Source organism: Plutella xylostella, chromosome 9 (genome assembly GCF_932276165.1).
Source record: "Plutella xylostella chromosome 9, ilPluXylo3.1, whole genome shotgun sequence".
Taxonomy (NCBI): Eukaryota; Metazoa; Arthropoda; class Insecta; order Lepidoptera; family Plutellidae; genus Plutella; species Plutella xylostella.
The window spans coordinates 5198663-5220955 of record NC_063989.1 but is presented as its reverse complement, the minus strand read 5'-3'; the positions used below and the strand labels follow the sequence as shown (position 1 = coordinate 5220955).

At 37.9% G+C, this 22293-nt stretch overlaps 1 protein-coding gene across 4 annotated transcripts in view; it reads right to left on the bottom strand.

Annotated features, from left to right (window-relative positions):
• The window catches only part of LOC105392014, a 51325-nt gene that overhangs the window by 27117 nt on the left and 1915 nt on the right, over positions 1 to 22293 (bottom strand). For 2 of the 4 annotated variants that reach the window (XM_038117321.2, XM_038117418.2), the window contains exons 2-3: positions 12520 to 13005; positions 19 to 3908 (exon numbers count right to left, since the gene is read on the bottom strand). In XM_038117321.2, the coding sequence (XP_037973249.2) occupies positions 19 to 3908; positions 12520 to 12988 (4359 nt within the window). In that variant the 5' untranslated portion in view covers positions 12989 to 13005. Of the gene's footprint in view, positions 1 to 18; positions 3909 to 7522; positions 7828 to 12519; positions 13006 to 13724; positions 14014 to 22293 lie in introns of those variants that run through there. The other 2 variants (XM_038117370.2, XM_038117457.2) reach the window with 2 other exon arrangements.

Below are 22293 nucleotides of genomic sequence, written 5' to 3'. Positions count from 1 at the left end.
AAATGAATAAATCCTTACCTCAGCATCAGGGGCCGACGCCCGCCGCCGGCCGCGCCACAGGCGGTCCTCACTGCCGCTGATGGCGCCGCAACTCCTCGAGTGGGACCTCTGGGCGGCCAGCTCCACGCCCGCGGGAGACCGGCGAGCCTCGCATCCAACACCACGGAGAGTACCTCTCGAATCAGCCGCCAATAGGGCAGACTCGAAACTACCTCGCCACGAAAACCTTTCACTGTCACTAGCCACACTTCCCCTACTGGCCGCAGCCTCCAAGATATCGTCCGAACGACTACGAGCCAACGCGCCGGGCTCGGATGCACTGTCGTCGTCCGTACTGGCCGATGCACCGGCTGACACTTCATGCATTAGAGCCACTAACCTACCACCTATATGACGCATCACTTTTCCAAACAAAGGAGGTGATCCCTCGCCAGCGCGACCCAACGTTGCCGCCAATCTTTGGTACGCCCCCGCCGCGTCTCGCTCCAGCGATCCCGCGTCACAATTGCCTCGGTCAAATTCGTCAATTATTTCCCGGCAGCTCTCGGATATTTGTCGCCGCAAGGCTGACTTCGTTGCGCTACTTTCTAAGTCAGAGCCGGCATAATCTGATGAGTCATAAGAGTCACTCCATGTGTCCTCGCTTGATAAATATTCAACAATTTCGCGGACCTCTTCATCTTTTATTCCAGGAACTGTTTTCATTAACCTTGTCAATTCGCTCTCGAAATATAATAACTGCGGTGGTTTTGATTGTTTGGAACTCTCGGAGTTAGATGAAGCTGGTGTTGATGTTCTTACATTGTTTGACGCTACCATCTGTTTAAAAAATTGTCGCATCTTGGTCATCATTAAATTTGTTTCTTCATCTGACGACCAGTTGTTAAAGCTATCTTTTCGTGATAAGGCGGTAGGCATTGGCCTAAACCGAGGTGGTTCTATACGTTCTTCAATATCAGGTCTTATCTCTTCTACAATTTCTTCTAATTCTGTTTTAGGCTCGTGAGATCTTGCGAAATCTGAACTAGAATCGCCGTTGCGCAGTAAGTCATCGCAACTTCCAACGAAACCGCTATCTCTGCTAGTTTGTTTTTTAGACTCTGATAGGTCACATCCGAGCGGTGGGAACTCTGGTAATGGTGATAACCTCCCATCTTCTCCTTCCGACACTGACCTTGTATCTTCTCTAGCTTCTTCGGTAAATTCAGTCGATAGCCTGCGCTCGTCGGCTGGCGAGCCTCGTGTCTTTTTGTTTTGTTTTTTTCTCTTTGAATCATTTTGCATATCGAGCCTTTCTGACGAGTCATGGCGTTCTTCAGTTTCCGTACTTGATCCATCAGATACCTCTTGCACATCTGCAGACGGTTCTTCGCCCGTTAGTAAATTATCTAGGGATGATGAGTGAGAGCGCGGTGTACCCCGGGCTCGTACCAGACGTTTTCTTCGATGTTCCGGACTTTGTTTACCTTCACTATCACTGCCTACACTCTCGGAGCCATCTGAATTTTGTCGTTCTTGACTAAATCCCATAAAACCGGATAAAAAATATTTTTCTAGGCGAGAAGAGACTAGCTCATCGTTATCACCACTGTGTTCCGGTTTTTCGTTATCAACGATAGATCCGGCCCCAGAGCCACCGTCACCTTCACTACACACACTTGACGTCTCAGAATCTTCAGGCTCATCCTCTTCGTCGCGCACAGTTCGACCATCTCCTAAACCGAAGAAAAAGTATTTTTCCAACTCAGTAGCGGAAATCGGTCGTTGTTTTTTACTTGTAGGTTCGGCCTCACTTTCTTCACAACTTTCTTCCACTATAGTATGTAAGGTAAAATCCAACGATCGCCGACAGTATGAAAACTCTTCACCCCTTGTCGGAAGGGAGGCTTCATCCCCTGAGTCAGAGTCGGAGGGTGACGTCGCGTCCTCGTCGTGGCTGACGTCCTCGACCCACGAGTCGTCGTCAGCGAGCCCCTCCTCGAGGCACACGACCGCCGAGAGAGTGTCTGCATTGCTAACAACAGTCACTCCACCAGAAGGTTGCGATTCATCGTCGGAAATTCGTTCGTCGTTTTCGTTCTGCGATCCAGTCGAGGCACCCGCCGATATGTTTTGCGAGTTGGTGTGATGCACTGTTATGTCTCGCATGAGCCGCGTCGTGTCCGACGTCACGACGGAGACGCGGTCGTGTGTTATCATAACGCGACTCGTGAAGCGCGCGGACCCGTCCGCATCAGCCGTGCGCGAGCGGCAAACTGTCGCGGCAGGTGCGCTCGCGCCCCCCTCCGTTGTGCAAACCGGCTGCTCGTGAAGTTTCTCCTCCTGTTGTGGTTCGTCCAGCGACTCTTTCATCAATAGCTCACTTAGTTTTCGCTCAATGCCTTTGAAAAGGTCTAGATTTTTATCTGATAAAGGACTTTGTTCAGGTTTTTCCTCAGGTACGGGGGATGGTGATAATTTGCACGATATTTGTCCCGATTCGGCGCATGATTGTACATTGTTGTCGGTATGTTTTTTATTGCACTCATTTTCTGATAAGGATATTGTGCTGATTGAATCTAGATCATTATTTTCACACAAACTTATTGTTCGACTGCTGTCTTCGATAATTTCGCTATCTAAATTATCATTTTGATTACTTGAAGAGGCACTTAAATTAAAACTATTGTATGTCTCACAAATTTCACTTTGAAGCATGTTTTCATCACAAAACTTTTTAAAATTGGATCTTGGGGAACCATCACTTCTTTCACCATGATCATTTGAACAAGAAATCATTGGATATTCTTCACTAAATGATACGGAGTCTACCAAGACGATGTCAGAGTTATCGTTGTTTTGCGAATCACTTTCATGGTTTTCAGGAATAATATTTAAATTATTTGGTATTTCCACCTCTGCAATTATTTCTAAGTCATCAGATTTCTTGTCATACGAGTCATCACAATCAATACCACTACTGTCAGCGTTATCCTCCATATCCGAAGAAGAGTCCGCCGGATTAACTACAAACACTCGAGAAAAGGCACCACCACCTCCTCCTCCGGAATCATCTGAATCCTCGTCTGTTGTCGCAGGTTCTTCAGGGTTCCCACTAGTCAAGTCGTAACTTCTCCTCGCCACACCACCTTCAGAGTCGCTAGAATTCGCCGACTCATCTGATGATGGGAATGCATGTTCAGCTTGCAAGTGGCCAGGCATGGTATCCGTTTCACCTGACACCACAGAGAGGCGGTCTTCTTCGGTAATCACTTTAATATTGTCCGACTCGTCAATATCGACTGGTGGGTCGACACTTTGCTTATCTTGTTTATCGCTATAATGTGCCCCGTTATCAGGGTGTGACGTTTCAGATTGGCTCGCTTTATCGAATTTCTCTACTGTGGTCATTTCGATAGGTTTATTTTGTGGGAGTGAGTTTGCGGCGGCGGCGGTGACGGCAACGGCGGCGGCCGTGGTGAAGCGGGCGAATGCTGCGGCATCGAGGTTCGGAAAGCCTGGGTAAGTGCTCCAGTGTGGCGTCGGTGGGGTCTGTGTCGGGTAGGCGAGTATCGAGGGCCAGAGCGCGGCGGGTATGGGCACTGGTACGGGGACGGGTACGGCTACTATTCTAGGTTCAGCGCCACACGAGCAGGGTCTTGGGCAGGGCTGGTTGTGTCTCTTGTCGCTGAAGGTTGGTCCCGGCGCCGCCTGCGTTGGTGCCGAGACGGCTGCGCCAGGCTCGAAGTAGTCCCAGTCGCAGTCGTCGGGCACCGGCGGCGCGGCAGACGACGCCGTGGATGAGGAGTCCTCCGTGTCTTCACGGCAGGAGGAGTCGGAGCTCAGGAACACAAGGCGGTAGTCCTCAGGCCTCATGCGCCCGGCTTCGGACTCACTCGCTTCTCCAGCCTCACTGCTGACACCACACTCTGAAATAGAAAGACCACAAGCATGTTATTATCGTAAATAAAACTGAAAGTTAAGCACAAAGATTATAAAAAGTAAAGTAGACATTACAGTAGTAAAGTAAAGTAAACATTGAGTCTTGAAACGCCTGCGTTGAAACAGCTTAGCAAGATTACTAAAATGCTAACGTTGCTATTCTTAAAAGGTAGGCACTGTAGACTTGCATATTAATAAATCATTGAAATATCGTTGTACTGAATGGAACGATGCTATATTATTATTGTACATATATTATCTTTTAGCATTGTAGGTAATCGTTTCGTAAAATCCTAAAAACTGTTGCAGCTATGTAAAGGTAACTTACGAACGACTACACTCAGAACTATAGCGTTTAATTCTTCTCGTGACGACCATAATCTTCCTCACAAGATCACGTATTAAGGAGACAAATAGCGCATGTCTAAGATTATAATCATGTTATGCCGAGAGCGATCAGTAGAAAGCACCACGGATGGGTGGGCCCCGCTGCTTCGTGAGTTGAAAGCGATGCGGTACAACAACAAAACGCAATGGGGTGGACTGTTTTGTACATAAGCTGTTAAACAAGAATATCTGAGAACACTTGACGTTGATTTTAAAACGCATGAATAGTTCTACGACAAAGGGTCGAAAATGTGCAATCTGTTTATCGATTCGTTTTGTTGACAATCTAAACAAAGCGTGATTGGCCAAATTAACTTATTCCGGAAATAGGGTCGGACCTAGGGTTTGTGTTCAAAGGTTCCAGTCAAACGAGTCACCGTATAGACGCTATGCCCTGACAATATAGGTAAGTAACTAATTACCTAATAGAATTAATTATAAAATCACTTGCACTGAGAAAATTGTAAATGGTAATTAGTACTTAAGGTATACCTACTAATATAAATAATACAATGGATAACATTAAGATGGATTAGATAAGAGTGTCCTTTTTAGTTTATGCAGATATTATGTAGGTAGGTAGGTATATCCATAATCAATTTACGACGAGTACAGAATAATAATATTGTAGATATCTAAATAAAGACATGGGGCGGCCCTTGTTTGTTCATGCTTTAACAAACAAGAAGCTTATAAATAAGAAGGACTTAAAGACACTAAAAGGAGCAAAATCGAGTCAACAGACTGCAAAAAACTTTACAGTAAGTGTTTTGTAAATATTGAGTTTTCCAATTGTCTCTTCCATTCCATCATATTGTCTGGTAGAGATTGCTTTAAGCAATAAGACCGCCTTTTTTTGTACTATTTTATATATAAGTTGTGAAATTATAATTTTTACTTTAATGGTGCAAAATAAAGAGTATTCTATTATATTCCAATAGGCCGGCAATTTTCCAAGCCTAGGAAATTAATAAAAAGTGTCTACGTATAAGTACACACTCAACCAAAGTAGATTCCCCACCACTCTTGCCTGCCAAGGTCTGTTGTAAGCAAATCAGCATTTGTAATGGATCGACAATGAAAGTGGGAGAATTCTACGTTGGCGCCTGCCCAAGGCTCGGTTGCCTAAGTTCCATCTCGTTCAATGCAAATCGTCCTTTAAATTAATGTCGTTTAACTAGTTCAAGCGCGTAATGCATTGCAATAAAGACTAGATTCCTTTGTTCTTTTGAGGAGGTAGGAGACACCGAGTGATGAATACAGAGAGTCGTAGGAGGTAGGCAGAGGTTTCAACCTTCAGTTTTGAATTAAAATCATGTCGTTTTCTTATTCAGTCGACAAATTAAAGTTTAGTATTGTTCATGAAATGTTTTTTTCATTGGCGGCCTGACAAGAGGCATAATGAATGGATTCACCGTCGTTTTTCAAGGGAAGAGATGCTACAATGGCTGACAGCTGAGGTCATTTTATTGTTTTTTTTAATGCCTGGCTACAGTTTTTTTTATTATTCATTAAAGTATTCAAAACTATAGTTATAAAGTTATAATAATATAAGTAAGTAAGTTATATTATGTAAGCATTATTTATAAACGACATTAACTGCATTATACAGTGTGTTGATTTTCGGACCCGACAAACTTTAAGGGTGGATTCAACGAGTAATTTCATTGAGAAAAATCCCCATTGTGAAAAGTGCACTGAAGTGTCTAATATAAGGATAAGGCATATTGAGTCCTCAGAGATGTTTAGTGACTTTACGCTTATATGACTATAGTATAATATAACCTAATTTATTGTTCAGGAAGTATATTGCTTAGCATGTAGATATGTACCTTTGTAGGTGTACTTAATATACGCCGATGGCCATAACGAATATAATTCCGATTTTATTGCTTCAATTACGTATAAGTACTTATTATAAATTTAATCTGACTGTGTACTCGGAGGAAATAAGAATAACTATACACACGTGCAAAGAAACAGAACCATTTACAAAATGCAGACATCAAATGGCACCAATTTTTTTAAATATTTATAATGGAACATTTGAACAAATTATTTACGTTTCTAGTTGGTAACATTCTGATGCTCCGTTCCATGTACTAGAATATTGGAGAAGACGTCATTAAATTAGTTATTTTCGTTTAGGAGTAATTTAGTGATTTTCTCAATGGAACTTGTTCATTGCCGGGCAGTGTAATAAGGTTTTTGTCCATACTCTTACATAAAAAAACACGTGAAAAAAACTCTTCTTCCAGTTTTCTATCGTTACATAATGTACTTCTTGATTATACCTTTTATAATTTATAACGATTGGATTTCTCTTATGATTTTATCAAAAACAGACTCGGGCTAATACTCTTATTCCCATCGCATAAAGGCTAAAATAAATAGCTAAGCAATTTAATGGAATTTTATAATGCACTGAATGCATTGATGTGTACGATAAGTTCTGATAGGAGGAACGGAAAAGTGTGAAAAAAATTACTTACACACTTTTGTGAACAAAAAAAAATGGGACCACCCCTGAAGTGAATCCAATACATCAAAAAAAGAATTATCAAAATCGGTCCATAAATGACGGAGTAATCATTGAACATACATAAAAAACATACATACAGACGAATTGAGAACCTCCTCCTTTTTCTTAGTCGGTTAATGAGTTCGCGAATAGGTGTTTGGCTTTGTATTATCGCACCTAGGTACCTAGAGTTAGTAATTCTGTGGTAGGGGGCTTGCAAAAGGCTTGCTTTCGTAATGTGACGCACGACATTTCTACGATTGCATTTTAGACCTACATTACATAGCAAGTCACTACACCCTTGTATTTAGAGTAATAAAGTAAGGAAACTAAACAGTTTTTTTTTAATATACCTACTGTTCAATTTTTTTTATTTCAAGGTTATTTTCTGATAAAGCATTTATTTACGTTTCATAACTAACGTTCGTTCAATAAAACCATGCTTATCATCATAATTAGTTAACCTTAGAATTACAACCTTCCTAAGTACACCACGAACTAGTTTATAGCTATAGGTATATGAACGCAAACAATAAACTTAGATAACGTTTACTGTAAAAAATAGTATCCACAAAGTAAAACATTTTAATAGTAACACATTTAAGTCGTCATTTTCGTCTAACACTATTATGGCTTTCCTTGATCCATTCTATAATCTTATTAGTAAGTCATGACTCGATATTCGATACATACATTTGTGCTGAGGCAGCTAAGACGGTGCCCAAGTACGGTTTCATTGAAGGCTTCCTTCCGGTCAAAGTTCGAGTAACACTCACTCACACACAACTAACAATACAGTTATCAGAGCGTCTAAACAAAGAACTGCACAACGGTCACTAAACACATAAATCAAAATACACTGGCAGCTAACAGTCAGTCGAGAAAAGTAAAATTGAACCAAAGGGTTTGTGTAAAAAGATTTTTAAAAGTTTAAATTTCGAACACAGAACGTGGTTGTGGGGTTTCGGGGCTGACTGGCAAAGCGGATGTGCGGGGAGCCGGCCCGGCGAACTGTTGCGCTCTCCATGCGATACTGTAGTGTTGGGACACGACGCCTTGTCGATGGCCAGTGTTTACTGTTCGAAGTTTGAATAGAACTCACGAACGGCTGTTTGCTCAGGTGAACAAGAGCTATGAACTAACCGATGCAACGTGGCTATTATTTGTAAATAAGTAAAGACTATGACTATTAAATATATTTGTGTTTAAATTATATACAGTTCTATAGCTTTGTTATTTTAAGTTTTGCTAATTTACTTTTGTAATAATTATACTTAAAAACACCGGATTTTTTTTGTTCATGATTAAAATAATTATTTTTTTGATTTGATATTGTCATACAAAACACATAACAGTCTCTGCACCAAGTTACATTCACATCATAAACCAACCCACCTATCGACATTATCAACAAAACGATCGTATCGATGTTTAGTGATTGAGCCCACAACGTGACTCACCTCGGGTTTCAACCAACGCCAACAACAGACCTAGCTCAGGATCGGAATGACGTAACCACCGCAAACCTCCTCCACAAAACGCTTTACCTCAGCTGAGGGCCAAACGTCAACATAAAAAGTAAGCGCCGACCACTGGGCGGTTACGACGTATTCGAAACATAAATAATGGCGGAACAATGAACTTGCACTGGCGAACTAGAAACAACATAGCGACTTTAAAACGTTTTTGAAAATGGAACTCGGGCAAGCTTTGACTGGGGTATTTGGATTTGTTAGGGCTTACACAGAGGAGGATTGGTACTTTTAAATTACTTGCGACTGACTCTATACATATAGGTAGAGAATATTTAATGCATAATTAGTATTTATGTAGAGTATCGTTATGGACTGAGACACAAACTACATGTAAGTATTCTTACTACCTATATTATTGATGAATATATATATATTTTTTTGCTGAGTTGTTAAATAATATTGCTGATAAGAAGTATAGTTATTTAATGGATCACCAGTAAAATTATAATTGAAGTCTAGGTTGTATTGTGACTAGGGCATGCAATACCGGTAATATTTTCAATACCGGTATTGAGTTCCGGTATTAGAACTCAATACCGGGATCCCGGTATTAATACCGGTATTAGAATTCCTTGTTATAAATGGCATATATTTTGTTTAAAGGTTGTATAGGGCAAAATACAACAAGAACAAGCAATCAAATTCTGTATTACATAATTTTTTTTACGAGAATTGAGTATTAGAGTTAAAAATAGTTAAAATTTTAGAAAGCATGGACATCAAGTAGATTTCCAAAGGCCAAAAACCGCATGTAACGGTTGAAAACAAGTGCACTTTCATTGTATATAGGAGCACAACGCTAACTATATCTTAATTGCTTGATTTATAGCCTAAAAAATGTCCGATTCCGGTATTACTTCAATACCGGTATTAACTTTCAATACCGGTATTGAAAAAAGCGTGGATTTTGTCCGGGATCCCGGTATTTGCAATACCGGTATTGCGGTATTGCATGCCCTAATTGTGACTTACAAAGAGTTCACTATCCCACAAATAATTACACGTAAATTATCGTGAAGATCAAAAAAACTAGAACATTGAACATAAAAACACTATGATGTGAAGGTTTTTTGCTAATTATTATTTCCAGTTTGTTAGATAAAGACTACGCAGAGGCCGTGAAGTTAGGTTTGTTATTATTTATAAATTATTATAAGGTAGAAAATTTTAATGATAAATTAGTTTACAGAGAAAAAAAATAACTTCGTGCTTTAATAATTAATTTTAATGTCATGTAGTTTAATTAAAAGATGCTTAATGATACTGATAAGTTGATGACGATAATTATTTTATTTTGGCACTGTAAAATTTGGTCACGCTAATCTATGTACCAGATTACAAATAGCCTATGTTTCATGAAAACTAGACCAGTATCAAGGTACAATACCTAATAGTAAAAAAAGGTTTATTTTACTTCCTAAATTTTTAAGTTAAATGCTTATATTATAACAACTTCAAAATGTATTTAGAAAAAGACCTAAGCCGTAGCCGTAAAAATAAAAAGTCTCAAGTATCTATCCCTGTATTTTATTTTAAAATATTATCATAATTATCGTACTTCAATAAGCTACCAATACCTACCGTTTCATTTTACAAAACTAGAATACGCAAATCACGACTCTATTGTTTAAAATTAAGCTGTACGTCTAGTACAGGTTTGATAGTTTGTCGAAAATGTTAAAAGTTTCAGTTTTGTCGCATACAAAGTGGCGTCTCTAGCGGTAACTATCATGAAACTTTTGACAGATTATGTATGCAGGTGACAGAAGTAGGTAGGTATACCAAATTTTTTTCGTTTCATAAATTGCAAAACTCGTACTAGAGGCCCTGGTGATAGGAATCCGCATCCCCCTTATTGACATCTGGCATTCCCATACAAAAGACATCAACGCAGTGCCTCGCACTTCCAATTTAGCTAGAAAAGACAATTTGAAGTTGGTTTTTTTTTATACACACATACCTTACCATACATACAAAGTTAATGACTATATTAGATAAAATTACCTACTTGGACTTAGTTTCCTGTTTTTAATTGCTCTTGCCATTCTGATAGTTTTACTTAAGCCATCGAGTCATTATAAACATGTAAAATCAATTATTTTGGTTTTTGCTATTGCAGTTGTAGCTTCAATCTTAAATTAACTTTGTAATGTCAAGGAAAAAACCTACGCTGCCAAATCAAATACAAGTATTCTAGACACAAAACTATTACTCCTAAAAGTAGGCGCGTAGGGGAATGTGGGGTAAGACCGGGATGCTAAGGAAAATAATTAATAAAAAATCAAAATTAAGCAGTTTTAATCAACTTAATTAAAATTTGCTTACTATGCCTTATAATTAACAGTCTTGCTCAACAAAACCAATGTTTAAACTATTCTAATTAATAATAATAATGTTTTTCTAAATCTTAACTTTTTACGGTTTTACCCCATGCCTGGTCCAAAACCGGGTATACCATTATTCTATACCCGACTTTGCCCCTAACACCGGTAACAACAGAACTCATCCAGTTCTTCCAGTTCCCATCCCGTACAGCATTCATGTGCCGATTTTATGCACTTCAGGCATTGAACCAAGCATCGCTTCTTTACGTATTGCCATAAATCTCTGTGCAATAAATGCGTATGTCGTCACTTCGTCAGTAATTTTTTGGTTTTTTTGGTTTTACTTTATCGATCTTAAATTCCGTAAGATTTGTCTTGTTAGTCTTTGTGATGTTATTTTGTTCGATTTCCGATTTGTACGGTGAAGTAATAATAGCAATTTTTCAAAATAATTAAACACTTAGTCACTGATACTTGTACAAAACCGGGTACCACCCGGTTACCCGGTATTACCCCGTACGGTTTTGCCCCAAGCACCCTGGCAAGAAAAAAAATAAAAAAACTAACCACAAACCGAAATGCAATAAAAATCTAAGCAGTGTTTATTAAACATGAAAACATGTTTAACCAAGATTAAAAACCAAAACCACATACCTGGAAGTTCCGACGCTTAGTAAATGAATGAATTCCATGAATTATTAGATCAAAACACCCTAAAAACTTGATTTGCAATTATTTTTTACGAGCGCAGACGGGTGTCCTTCAACTTTTGTTGACAGTGTCATCGAGATGGCCGACTGCAGTGAGCAAAGTGCGCGAAAATTTGAAACTCGCTAAGTGGCTATAATGACATGTCCCGGTTTTACCCACATACCCGGTTTTGGACTAATCTCCCCTACCCACCTTTTATATGTAGGTAAATTATCAAGGTAGACACTATTATACAGAATGTTCCGTTAGTCAACGTCATACCGGCAGGAGGTGATATTATAACTCGTTATTCTAAAACTTTTAAAATTTTTGTTTCGCAAAATCCCTAAGAACGAAAGTTGCTTTTTGACTATTTGTATCACCTCCTACCGACAGGACGTCGACTAATCGGACACCCTGTATGTGCGTTTGTACATGGCTAAGGACATAAATTATCATTTATTATTGAATTGGCCATCCCGCGACAGCCAACACTTGCGTCAAATAGATAACTTAAAACAAACAAATCCTTCCCTTCACTAACGTTATAAAATAATTGTGTATTATCATAGAATAACAACTACCGTTATTCTATGGATTATGTATGAGTATGTATAGGTAGTGCTGAGAAGTAGATTTGAGCCATTTAGCCAGAAGAAGGCCGAGGACAGTATAGTGTTGCAGTCCTTGGAAGTTAGTACCTACACTGTATTTTTTATCAAAATTAGTATCGACTACAACGCCACCGTTCATGTGTTCACCGCACTATAAGAACCGTTTGAGAGGAAGCAACGTACGCAGCATAAAAGTTCATGATATAACTACCAGATGGCACTTAGCTGCAGTTAATAAACGTACACATACGCGTGGAAGTATACCAAACCTATGTCCAAATAAATTATTCGTGAATATATTTTTGTGACGATATGAATAAGTTTGCTAATTAGCATAAAAATACAGCTCTCTACTATAGTCAGTGAGCGAAGAGTAAGCGTATTACCGTACTCACTAGAGCCACCTAGTCGTTTTACTTTACAATTCTACCTTAAACATTTTACTGATACTACAAACAGTACCAGTCCATAACGAAAGATGTCACTAACGTCACTTTGACATAGAATTAAGAGGAATAAATACTGACCTAGGTTAACAGGCGTCTTGCGTCTTCTGGCTGAAGCTCTCTTTACGACTGTAGACACAAGGGAGTCCATTTCGCTCCCCGAGTCCCATCTGGGCCTGGTCAGTTGGACCCTGGGCACCGGCACACTCCTGGCGTCATCCTCCGTGTCCCTATCACTGCTAGTCGGCGGGAGGTTCGACTCATCACTCTCGGGCACAACTGCATCACCACTCTTCACCAACACATCACTGGGTAGGTTCATGTCAAAGTCCCCGTCAGACGTAGTGAACGGATGGGTCATTGTCCTGCGGATGTTACTCTTCCTGTGTTTTACTGAGCCTTCGGATAGGGATCTTTTGCAGCTGGTTTTAGGGTCCGTTTTTGTGTCCCCTCTGGAGCATTTTAAGTCGGACGGTGACAGGGATTTCTTCCTTGAGTTCCGTCGTTTGGTGCTGCGCTTCTGCCGGCCAGACTCACGTGCCGACTGCATACTGGCATTGGTGTTATCTGGAAGTAAATAAAGCGTATGTTTAGGTTTGTTGGCTCAAGCCTTGATAAGACTTTTTGCAGTTCGTCACAAGAACCGCTAGTTCCGCATCCGTTGCGAAAATTCAAGATCAATTCAGTTTTTTTTTATATAATTGCTAACTAATAAATTTCAAGGTAGCGTATTTTAAAATGTTTGGTTTGGTTCTAACTAAATTAGTTGAATTTAATAATAATAATAATAAAAAAAAAGTTACTATAATAGTAAATCCGTTCCGCGAAATTCTGGAAATTAGCCTAAATCTACCGCTTTGGGTAGGTACTACTAGGTACTCGGTAGGTACTTTTACTCATTGTAGGTAGCTCAAATAGTTGTATTTTTTTGACAAACTATTCAGTTAAAATGGCATTTTGAAGTAAATTATACTTTAAACTGGCATTATAATCTTCGTATATTTGACTTCACAGATAAATTAATGCCACATGCATCACAAGTCCTGATTTCTGTATGTCAGATTAATTCCCTAATTGAAATAAGTACACCATTCATGCAGAGCGTCATTATGAAGCTGAAGGTCCCATAACTTGAAATTAAAGTTGTTAATTAGGCACATTTCAACCTTACGAAAATAATATGAGTGTAACGTATAACTATGTATGTACCTACGGCTGATTGTTATACACATATAAATATATACTTAATCAAAATTACCTAGATAAGTGAAACTCTTTAAAAATACCTTAGAACACAGGGTAACCCCCTGATCCAACCGCAAACCGAAGAAATGCAACACTACATAAAAATATTAGGTATCAATATCTCAACTGCACTGAACCACTATAGCTAACACCGCTGAAATATATAAAAATAAAACCGTTATCAAAAGGCAAACACGCATTTTATCACGGGCAACTTTCTTCCACCGAGACAAGGCAAAGACTGCACGTTATACAGCCAGTGTCATTAATAATTTATTAATTTAAAAAGTTAAGGTCAGGTTTCACGGTTCGCAAGCCGCGACGAACGTAGGCGTCTACGTTCGCAGACATTCTCACTTGTACTGTGGGAACGAACTACGGTACAGTATACTTAGCGCAGTGACAGAATTATCACTTTGGACTACTCGACATTCTAAGTTCATTCGTACTGACACGTTGTTCGATTTGAAGGTGGAAGTATTACGATTATGGTGTTTTTACTGGCCATAACATTACAAACCTAGGTACATACATTAAAGGTAACTCTAACTATTTTGTACAGCGTACAAGACACGATTTTACCTAATGATAGTCAAACAGAAAGTACGTACCGTACTTACAAAGTAACAATATCTGCTAGAATAGATAATACAGTCAATAGAGTTAGGAAATATTAATGCACATAATACAGTTATAAGTTTCACAAATACATATATATATAGCTTAACTCTATCTACCCTTAAAAGTTGCTCGACCGATTTGGGGATATTATAGAACCTTTAAATTTTCGTCACAAAACCCTAGAATATTAAACGAGTGCTTATGTTTATGTTATATTTACAGTTACTTTAATTCATGCTCAATAAAGTATAACAAGTTCATATTCCCATCAGAGTATGCATAGTATATAAAAAAATAGTGAGATTCTTTCACCGCAGAGACAAACTAGTAGATAAATATAGATAAATAGCTGTGTGTGTTGATAAATACAATGTGTTTGTCACCGACACGTCAATTTGTGTCGCCAGGGCCCAGAGTATCCCTAGTGAAATTATGTCAGTTTAGGGTAGCTACCTCCCCGCTCCCCTCCCTTGAGTATCCGATCAACCACTGGTAGTTTTTATTACACTGTCGTGTAAGTATGTAGGTGCCAGAGCGTTCCCATGAAAAAGACAATAGATACCGTTCATATTCATATCCTCATGTGTAGGCTGGTGACTATTCAGAATGTCTTCAATGTTAACTCTAATTATATGAAATATTAAGTAGGTATGAATTTATGAATAATGGTCTGAGTGTTGCCAAACGCCAAAATTGCCGGTTTTTTTTGTTTTCATCCTTTCACATCAACAGCATTTTAGGTCATGAAGGGTTATTTTTGTTTACAATTTATGTGGTTTTAAAAGACATTATAATTATTATTATTCGATGGTAACAATCGTCGTTATACATAATATCATCGAATTTGATGATACAAAGAAGTTATACATTATGTATCGTAAAGTCTATCTTTGCGGCCCTACCGAAAACTATTTGACTCATCAATAGACAATATATAGAATAAATTTGGCACAGAAACACGTAACTGTCTCTGTAGTTGGTGATATTCCCACCGCCTGTTTATCGCATCAACCTAGATTTACTTAACTGATAATCCTTACTTAGCTATTTTATATTAGCTTTTTGATAAGGAAGTCGTAATAGTAATTCACGTGTAGACTACCATAATAACTGACGGTAATGGTATAAAAGATTTAATAAAAAAAAATGTAGTATAAAAAAAGTTTATCAAATATTATTTTGTACGTCAGAAGTGCATTTTGATGCTAATCCGAAACCTGCTAAGTACATTATAAGATTTCAACTTACTTTATTCGAACCCTGGACCATATAAATCTCACGAACGATTAACCAATAGTACCACATACTCTCCAACAGTCCTAGGCTAAACTTAACTTAATTAGACTTAAGTTTAGTTGAACGACTTCGGTAAATCTAGGCCAAGCCAAGAATGGCGCCAATCTACAGGAAATTAGTACTTATGTATGAAACAAATATGCACATGAGTCTCCGGTCTGTGTATAGGTATTTATACCTTATATTACATACTTAGCCCCTGTTCCACAATGTCTGGTTAGTCGCTACCTGTCGGATAAAATACATGCTGTCACTGTCTAAAAAATAATAACAGAAAGTGACAGCATGTATTTTATCCGTCAGGTAGCCACTAACCAGACATTGTGGAACAGACCCTTATTATTTTTGTGTTGTGTCACCTGAAGCATTACTAGTAAGCTAATGACATACGGGGGTACGAGATGTAAAAGATTATAACATTTCCAAACTAAAGTCCATGAAAATATTGAAAGAGACCAAGCTTTTTAAAAAAGTGACAAATTGTTAATCTCTCTCAAAATTATAGACAACGATCTAACTATTTATTATTAACGATCGAATAATTATGTAATGTATAAAATTACTTAATTAATAGTTTACTATCAGGAAATATAGAAAATTACTGGTCCATATGTAGTTATGTTATGAGGCTTTATTTTTATACAAGCATTTTTTTTACATTTATATTATTCTTATTCCGTAACTAACGCAGCAGTCAGTCGTCATTAAAGTACTTACCTATGTATTTCAAATACTTGAGACAGTAACGATTGGCCATAAACCTACAAGTGTATGTTTTACGAAACTCACCTTTCTAATGGCATGGTATATTTTATCTGGTTGCACCACCTTATGTACATATATAGGAACAATTTCCGCAGACATCGGTGTGAATATAAAAACATTATTGACCATCAGTTTATTATAAATTTATTACCTTGAGAGTTATACAGTGACTTGACAAGGTTTTTTTTAATTCATTTACTGTGACATGACATGAATGAACTATAAATAAGTACGTTTTAATTAATTATTTCATTTTGGGAAACTCGATACGAGCTCAGTGGTCCATAGTTAGTATGTACATTGTACATGATTAAGTTCGCGTAAATAAATCTGTTTTGTTAATTCTCTAAGGACGTGTCACGAGATAGGTATCATAATCAATAAAAAAGTATGGTTCATTGAACTAATATAATATCACTTCAATGGTTACATATACTTACTTACTTACTGTATACGTATATGATAAAAACCCCCACAAAATAATATACCTAAGTACCTGAGAGCACCACAACATTCACACTTATACCTAGCCTTCATCCTTCAATCCTAACCGGCTACCCAGTATTTGAAAAAAATACACCTACCTACTCATCACATAATAATATGTTTTTCTAATGCAAAGATGTTTACAGCACACAGTGGACATAGCCCAGAACCGGCAGTGCTTGCACAAAAGGAACCAGGTTTGTCAGACAGGAAAAACTAGATCTAGAGATCTAGGCATGCTCCGTCGTCGTGGGTGGTTAACCTTGCCTGGACACGTAGAAAGTCCCACTGGAATCGAACAAAGGCGTCGGTAAGCAATACATACTACATAGTTACGTAACTGCAATGTTATTGTGACCATTCAGTACTCTTGATTTAATTAATGTTGTGAAAGAAATACCTTTATCATTCATTTTTTTTATTTTATATGTGTGAAAACGGACCGAAAAATTATTATGGCTATTTAGTATAATGTAAATTCTATAAGTATTTATGTACTTTTCCCGGAATTGCCACAGGAAAACCTTCGAGGGAAAAGCAAAGCTCGCAGGAAAAGGTAGTATTTGTATACTTAAGTAATATGCAAAATGAGTTGTCATGGTATGAATCTTTGTGTTGGTAATATTATAGAAATAGATGATTGATTTGAAGCTATAACATACTCTCGTATACCTAAGCATGTCCTCATAATTATTAAGGTTCATGAAGTACAAGCTGTATTAATAGTCAAATATTTAATACTTTTCATAATACGTCAAATTACAGAAATCTGGGCTTCCATTCTATTCCCATTCTCATCTCAGAACAAAGAACTCGTTTAGATTCTTACAAGCAAAAACTTCAGTAAACATCTTCAGACAATGTTGGATATGAAATCTGGGTTCGAGCGTAATCAGTAAGTACTGTGTTTTGTGTCAGTGTTGCGTTCCGTGAATCATGATTTTTGCTTCATTGAACAAAACATACACGTGTGCACTAAACTCTTATTCTAAGAAAAGTGAGCAATGGTTTCTCTGATTAAAAGGCTTGTAAAAAACTAGAAACAAAAACCCTAAATACTAAAAATTTCATTGACTCTTTTTCCCCGGTAACAAACCCTAGTCCATATTTCTTATACTTATAACATCGTTCCGCGAGAAGAAATATGTAACTGAACACCAACTAAGAAAATACCAACTGTATAATGTATAGCATAACACCCTGCTTCACCCTATCTGCTGTCGTTCCAATCTTTACGGGACACCTTCTATGTATTTACAAACTGACAGCTATATCCGCTAATATTCTCATTTCAATTCACTGGAATCACTCGACTACAAATCTTATCAATTATACTGAACTATTTAGGATTTTCCAGTAAAAAATGCCTAATTAGCAACCGGCTATACAATTTTCACGCCATATAAATGACACCTACCATATTTGAAAATTCTAGTTCAAACTCTTGAATAATCATTAGCATTAACATGATGGCATACGATTACATCTAAGCTTAATAACGGTTAATTTAAAAGTATTTGTAATTAAATGCATACTGAGTGATAAAAAAGGAAACTATAAATTAGTACGGGTAAATAACGATGTCACTATAATTATCTTAATAAGGTACTAAACGAAACACCTGAACTTAAAATAAAATCCTGTAATTTTGGATGGTTGGTTACAGCCTCCATGATCTACAACAATACAATAGAATCGACTATTAAATATGTAAATACATACATAAGTACCTACTTAGTTTCTAGATTCCCTTTTATCTCCTGAAATATAGTGGTTGTTCCAAGTGGTATTGTAAACCAAAAAGAGAACCTTTTTTTTTCTAAGAAACTTACGGGTCTAAGGGCCGGTACATAAACACGATACGACGTCGGCATTGTGTAAACGTCTCCTACTGCAGGTGCTCAATGGGAGAGAGCGAGTACTAACTTAAACTTATCCCTCTACTAAATTAAAATTATCACATTGTTACCAAGACTCTAATACACGTTATGAATACAGCACAGAACTTCGTCACATATTCTCCTCGGCCATTCCTCAGAGCCTGAAGACAAAAGTCTTCAACCAGTGCGTCCTGCCAGTGATGACGTATGGTGCAGAGACGTGGACACTGACGGTAGGACTGGTCCACCGATTTAAAGTCGCTCAGCGTGCTATGGAGAGAGCTATGCTTGGGGTTTCTCTGATGGATCGTATCAGAAATGAGGTTATCCGTCAGAGGACTAAGGTTACCGACATAGCTGTCAAAATATGCAAGCTGAAGTGGCAGTGGGCTGGTCATATCTGCCGAAGAACCGATAACCGTTGGGGTAGACGAGTTCTCGAGTGGAGACCACGAACAGGCAAACGCAGCGTGGGACGCCCTCCTGCCCGCTGGACTGACGACCTTAGGCGGGTGGCGGGTAGTGGTTGGATGAGGAAGGCCGAGGACCGAGTGTTGTGGCGCTCCTTGGGAGAGGCCTATGTCCAGCAGTGGATGATTATTGGCTGATGATGATGATGTTATGAATACTGAATACCTATATAAGTTCATAATGACAGGGTGTTCAAGACGAAGTTCGGATTTGCCAGCCACATAAGAGCACTGTTATGTGTAGCAAGAGTCGCTGTTGTCGGATACGACGAAGAGGACATAATCATCAAGTTCATAATATATTGCACCACATTATAATTAATATTATTGCATCTTCTCAGCTTTATAACTTGGAGATGCTAACATTAACATAGTTTAATATAATACGTGTGAAAATTTAGGTATAAAATTTAAATTTAATTTCGTTACTTACAACGAAAGTTGTTATTTTCCAAGCAGTTAATTTGAGAGAGGAGTGTTGAGGCCAGTGATATGATGAATGGAATTCCCCCTGACAGCATTTAGAAGTACTGGCTTGTTTAAACCGCAATTTAATATGTGTGAAAAAAAAATAAGTACTTTTAACTACTTCATAAAAAAAAAGTTTACTTACTTCAAACTGAGGGATTTTTTTTATATAAATTATTTATTTTACCCTGTCATTGCAAAGCGAAAATGGAGGTCATGAAATGAACCGGTGTGTTTGACTATTCGCTTACCAATAATTATAGTAATAGTCTACTAAATAGCCTTAAACTACTCTCATAATATTATTACAATTTAGCTGTCCGACACCCATAACACAGGTTCTGCCTAGCTTGGGGTCGGATGGCCGTGTGTGAGATGTCCCCACATGTCCCCACATATACAATTTTGTTTCATTTAAAAATAAAAGAATGTTTATTTGTTATAGGTAAAATTTGCTTACATAAAGATTTAACGTAGTTTTTCTACCGGGCCCGTCTTATCTTTCCACCTGAACATTCAATTCACAGAATTTGTCACCAACGCTTTTTATCATACGAGGCACTTTGCCATGGGATTTGGTACTAAGGTAGATTCAATTTCTTGTAAATATTTCGAGACCACACTCACAGTAATTTACTTCCGCGTATTGTTGAGGTTCCAATTTCAATGTATTTAATCGACAATCGTTAAAATTTCATTAACTCCATTTGGGTCGAAAAACTTGGTGACTAAGACAAATTATTGGGCAATTTCAATTGATATAATGAATGATTTTTGTGTGAGTTTTATTTACTGGCGATGCTTTTTGGTCAATGAAGAGTAAACCAAATTGAGGGAGGTATAAATTTGATGACCTTTCAATCGGTTAGTCTTACTTTCTCTAACTAAATATAATTTTGTAAGCATAGTTTTTAAGTCATGGTGAATCTATAATTACTTAATAAAACTATATTTTTATGTTTCCATAGTTCAATATCTTATACTTTTACTTACTTTGGACTTTTTAGGTTACTAGGTAGTTGGTACATTCACCATTGTGCCTTATTTTAGTCGATTGTGAAATAAATATTCTAGTCAATATTAATTTAATGTAGGAAACATTAAATTTATATTGACTAGAATATTTATACCCAAGGTACAGTTCTATACCTTTCAAAGTATCTTACGGGCTCAGTGACCAGCAGATTATTTATGGATACACCAGCCGTCCAAGCAATGATTGTAAAAGTCCGATCGGCTTCCTTTAGCACCTAGAAACCAGTCTCCATAGCCTAAGTGGCGAAGGAAGGGTGGATGAGAGCAACGTCCTGCGATCAGCGTGGAGCTGAATGCGTAATGCGCGCTGTTGCCTAAACCAGAGTGTTGGGTAATGTTATGTACTGCTAGGCTGCTAGGCGGTGCTGTAAGAAACTCAACGGCGAGTTCACGCTCATGGGAGATGTTATATTGATAGAAAAATATGTTCTTTTCAATCTGATATCTTCATCCACCGTAATCTCTACGATCATTTTTTCGCAGGGTCATATAGCTTTGTGGTCTCGCTAAATCCTTAAAGAAATACCGAATTAACCAATACTAACATCTCCCCTCTTTCCATAAGATTTAGTCAAGTAATGATTCATTGATGACTTATAGGTATTGGAATAACCTAACCAAAAACCCCCGACATTCAATATTATACCTAACTAATGAACGGCAAAACCAACTAACATTACCTATCACCCTAAAAAAACAAAACAAAAATCGGTTTAGCCGTTTGGGAGCTACAATAGGGTAGATACCACAAACAGCTGGTACGCACGCACATATACGCACACTCGTTAAACTTATAATACGCCTCATTTTCCTTTAGGGACCAGGGTAAACATAGCCATAGTTCTGCCGCTGAGCTTACATAATTATAATTATAACTATATACATACGTACTTAATAATATAATTTATAAAACAATCACGCATCACCAAAATTCGTCAACAAAGTTCTTCCACTAATTACCCATTGAACCTTTTAAAGATAATAATCTATTGGTTCTCAATCCCCATGACTCACAGACTAACCATGTCTGGTCTGATGGACGCGGGTCATAGTATGCAAGTCAGAAGCACATTTCTGCATGAGGTTAAAGAAAATCGTGACTACACTGACCACGATCTTTATTCATTTGATTTAATACTGAGAATGTGCAGCCTTAACACGGTTTAGCCTTACCAGTGACTGTGGCACCAGGGTAATTAAAGCAAGGCGAACAATTGCGATTGGTATGGTGAATTGTGAAAATATCATAGGGGTAAAAGAAAGTATCTCCGCTGAGTATGAGGTTTCATTTATTTGTTTTTCATTTACTTAATATTATTAATATTAATATTGTATTATATTATTTAATTCATTGTATACAATATTGTACAATAACTATTTAAGGATAAATTTATTCATCTTCGTTATCATCATAATTACCATCGCCTGTAATCGTCTACTGCTGGCCTCTCTCAAGCAGCAACACAACACTCTGTCACTCTATGATCCAGCTACTACCAGCCACTTGTTTTGAGTCAGAGGCATCCTAAACAACTTTATTCTACAAGTATTGGAAATTCGCGCGTACAAGGTATAATTTTAAAGACATA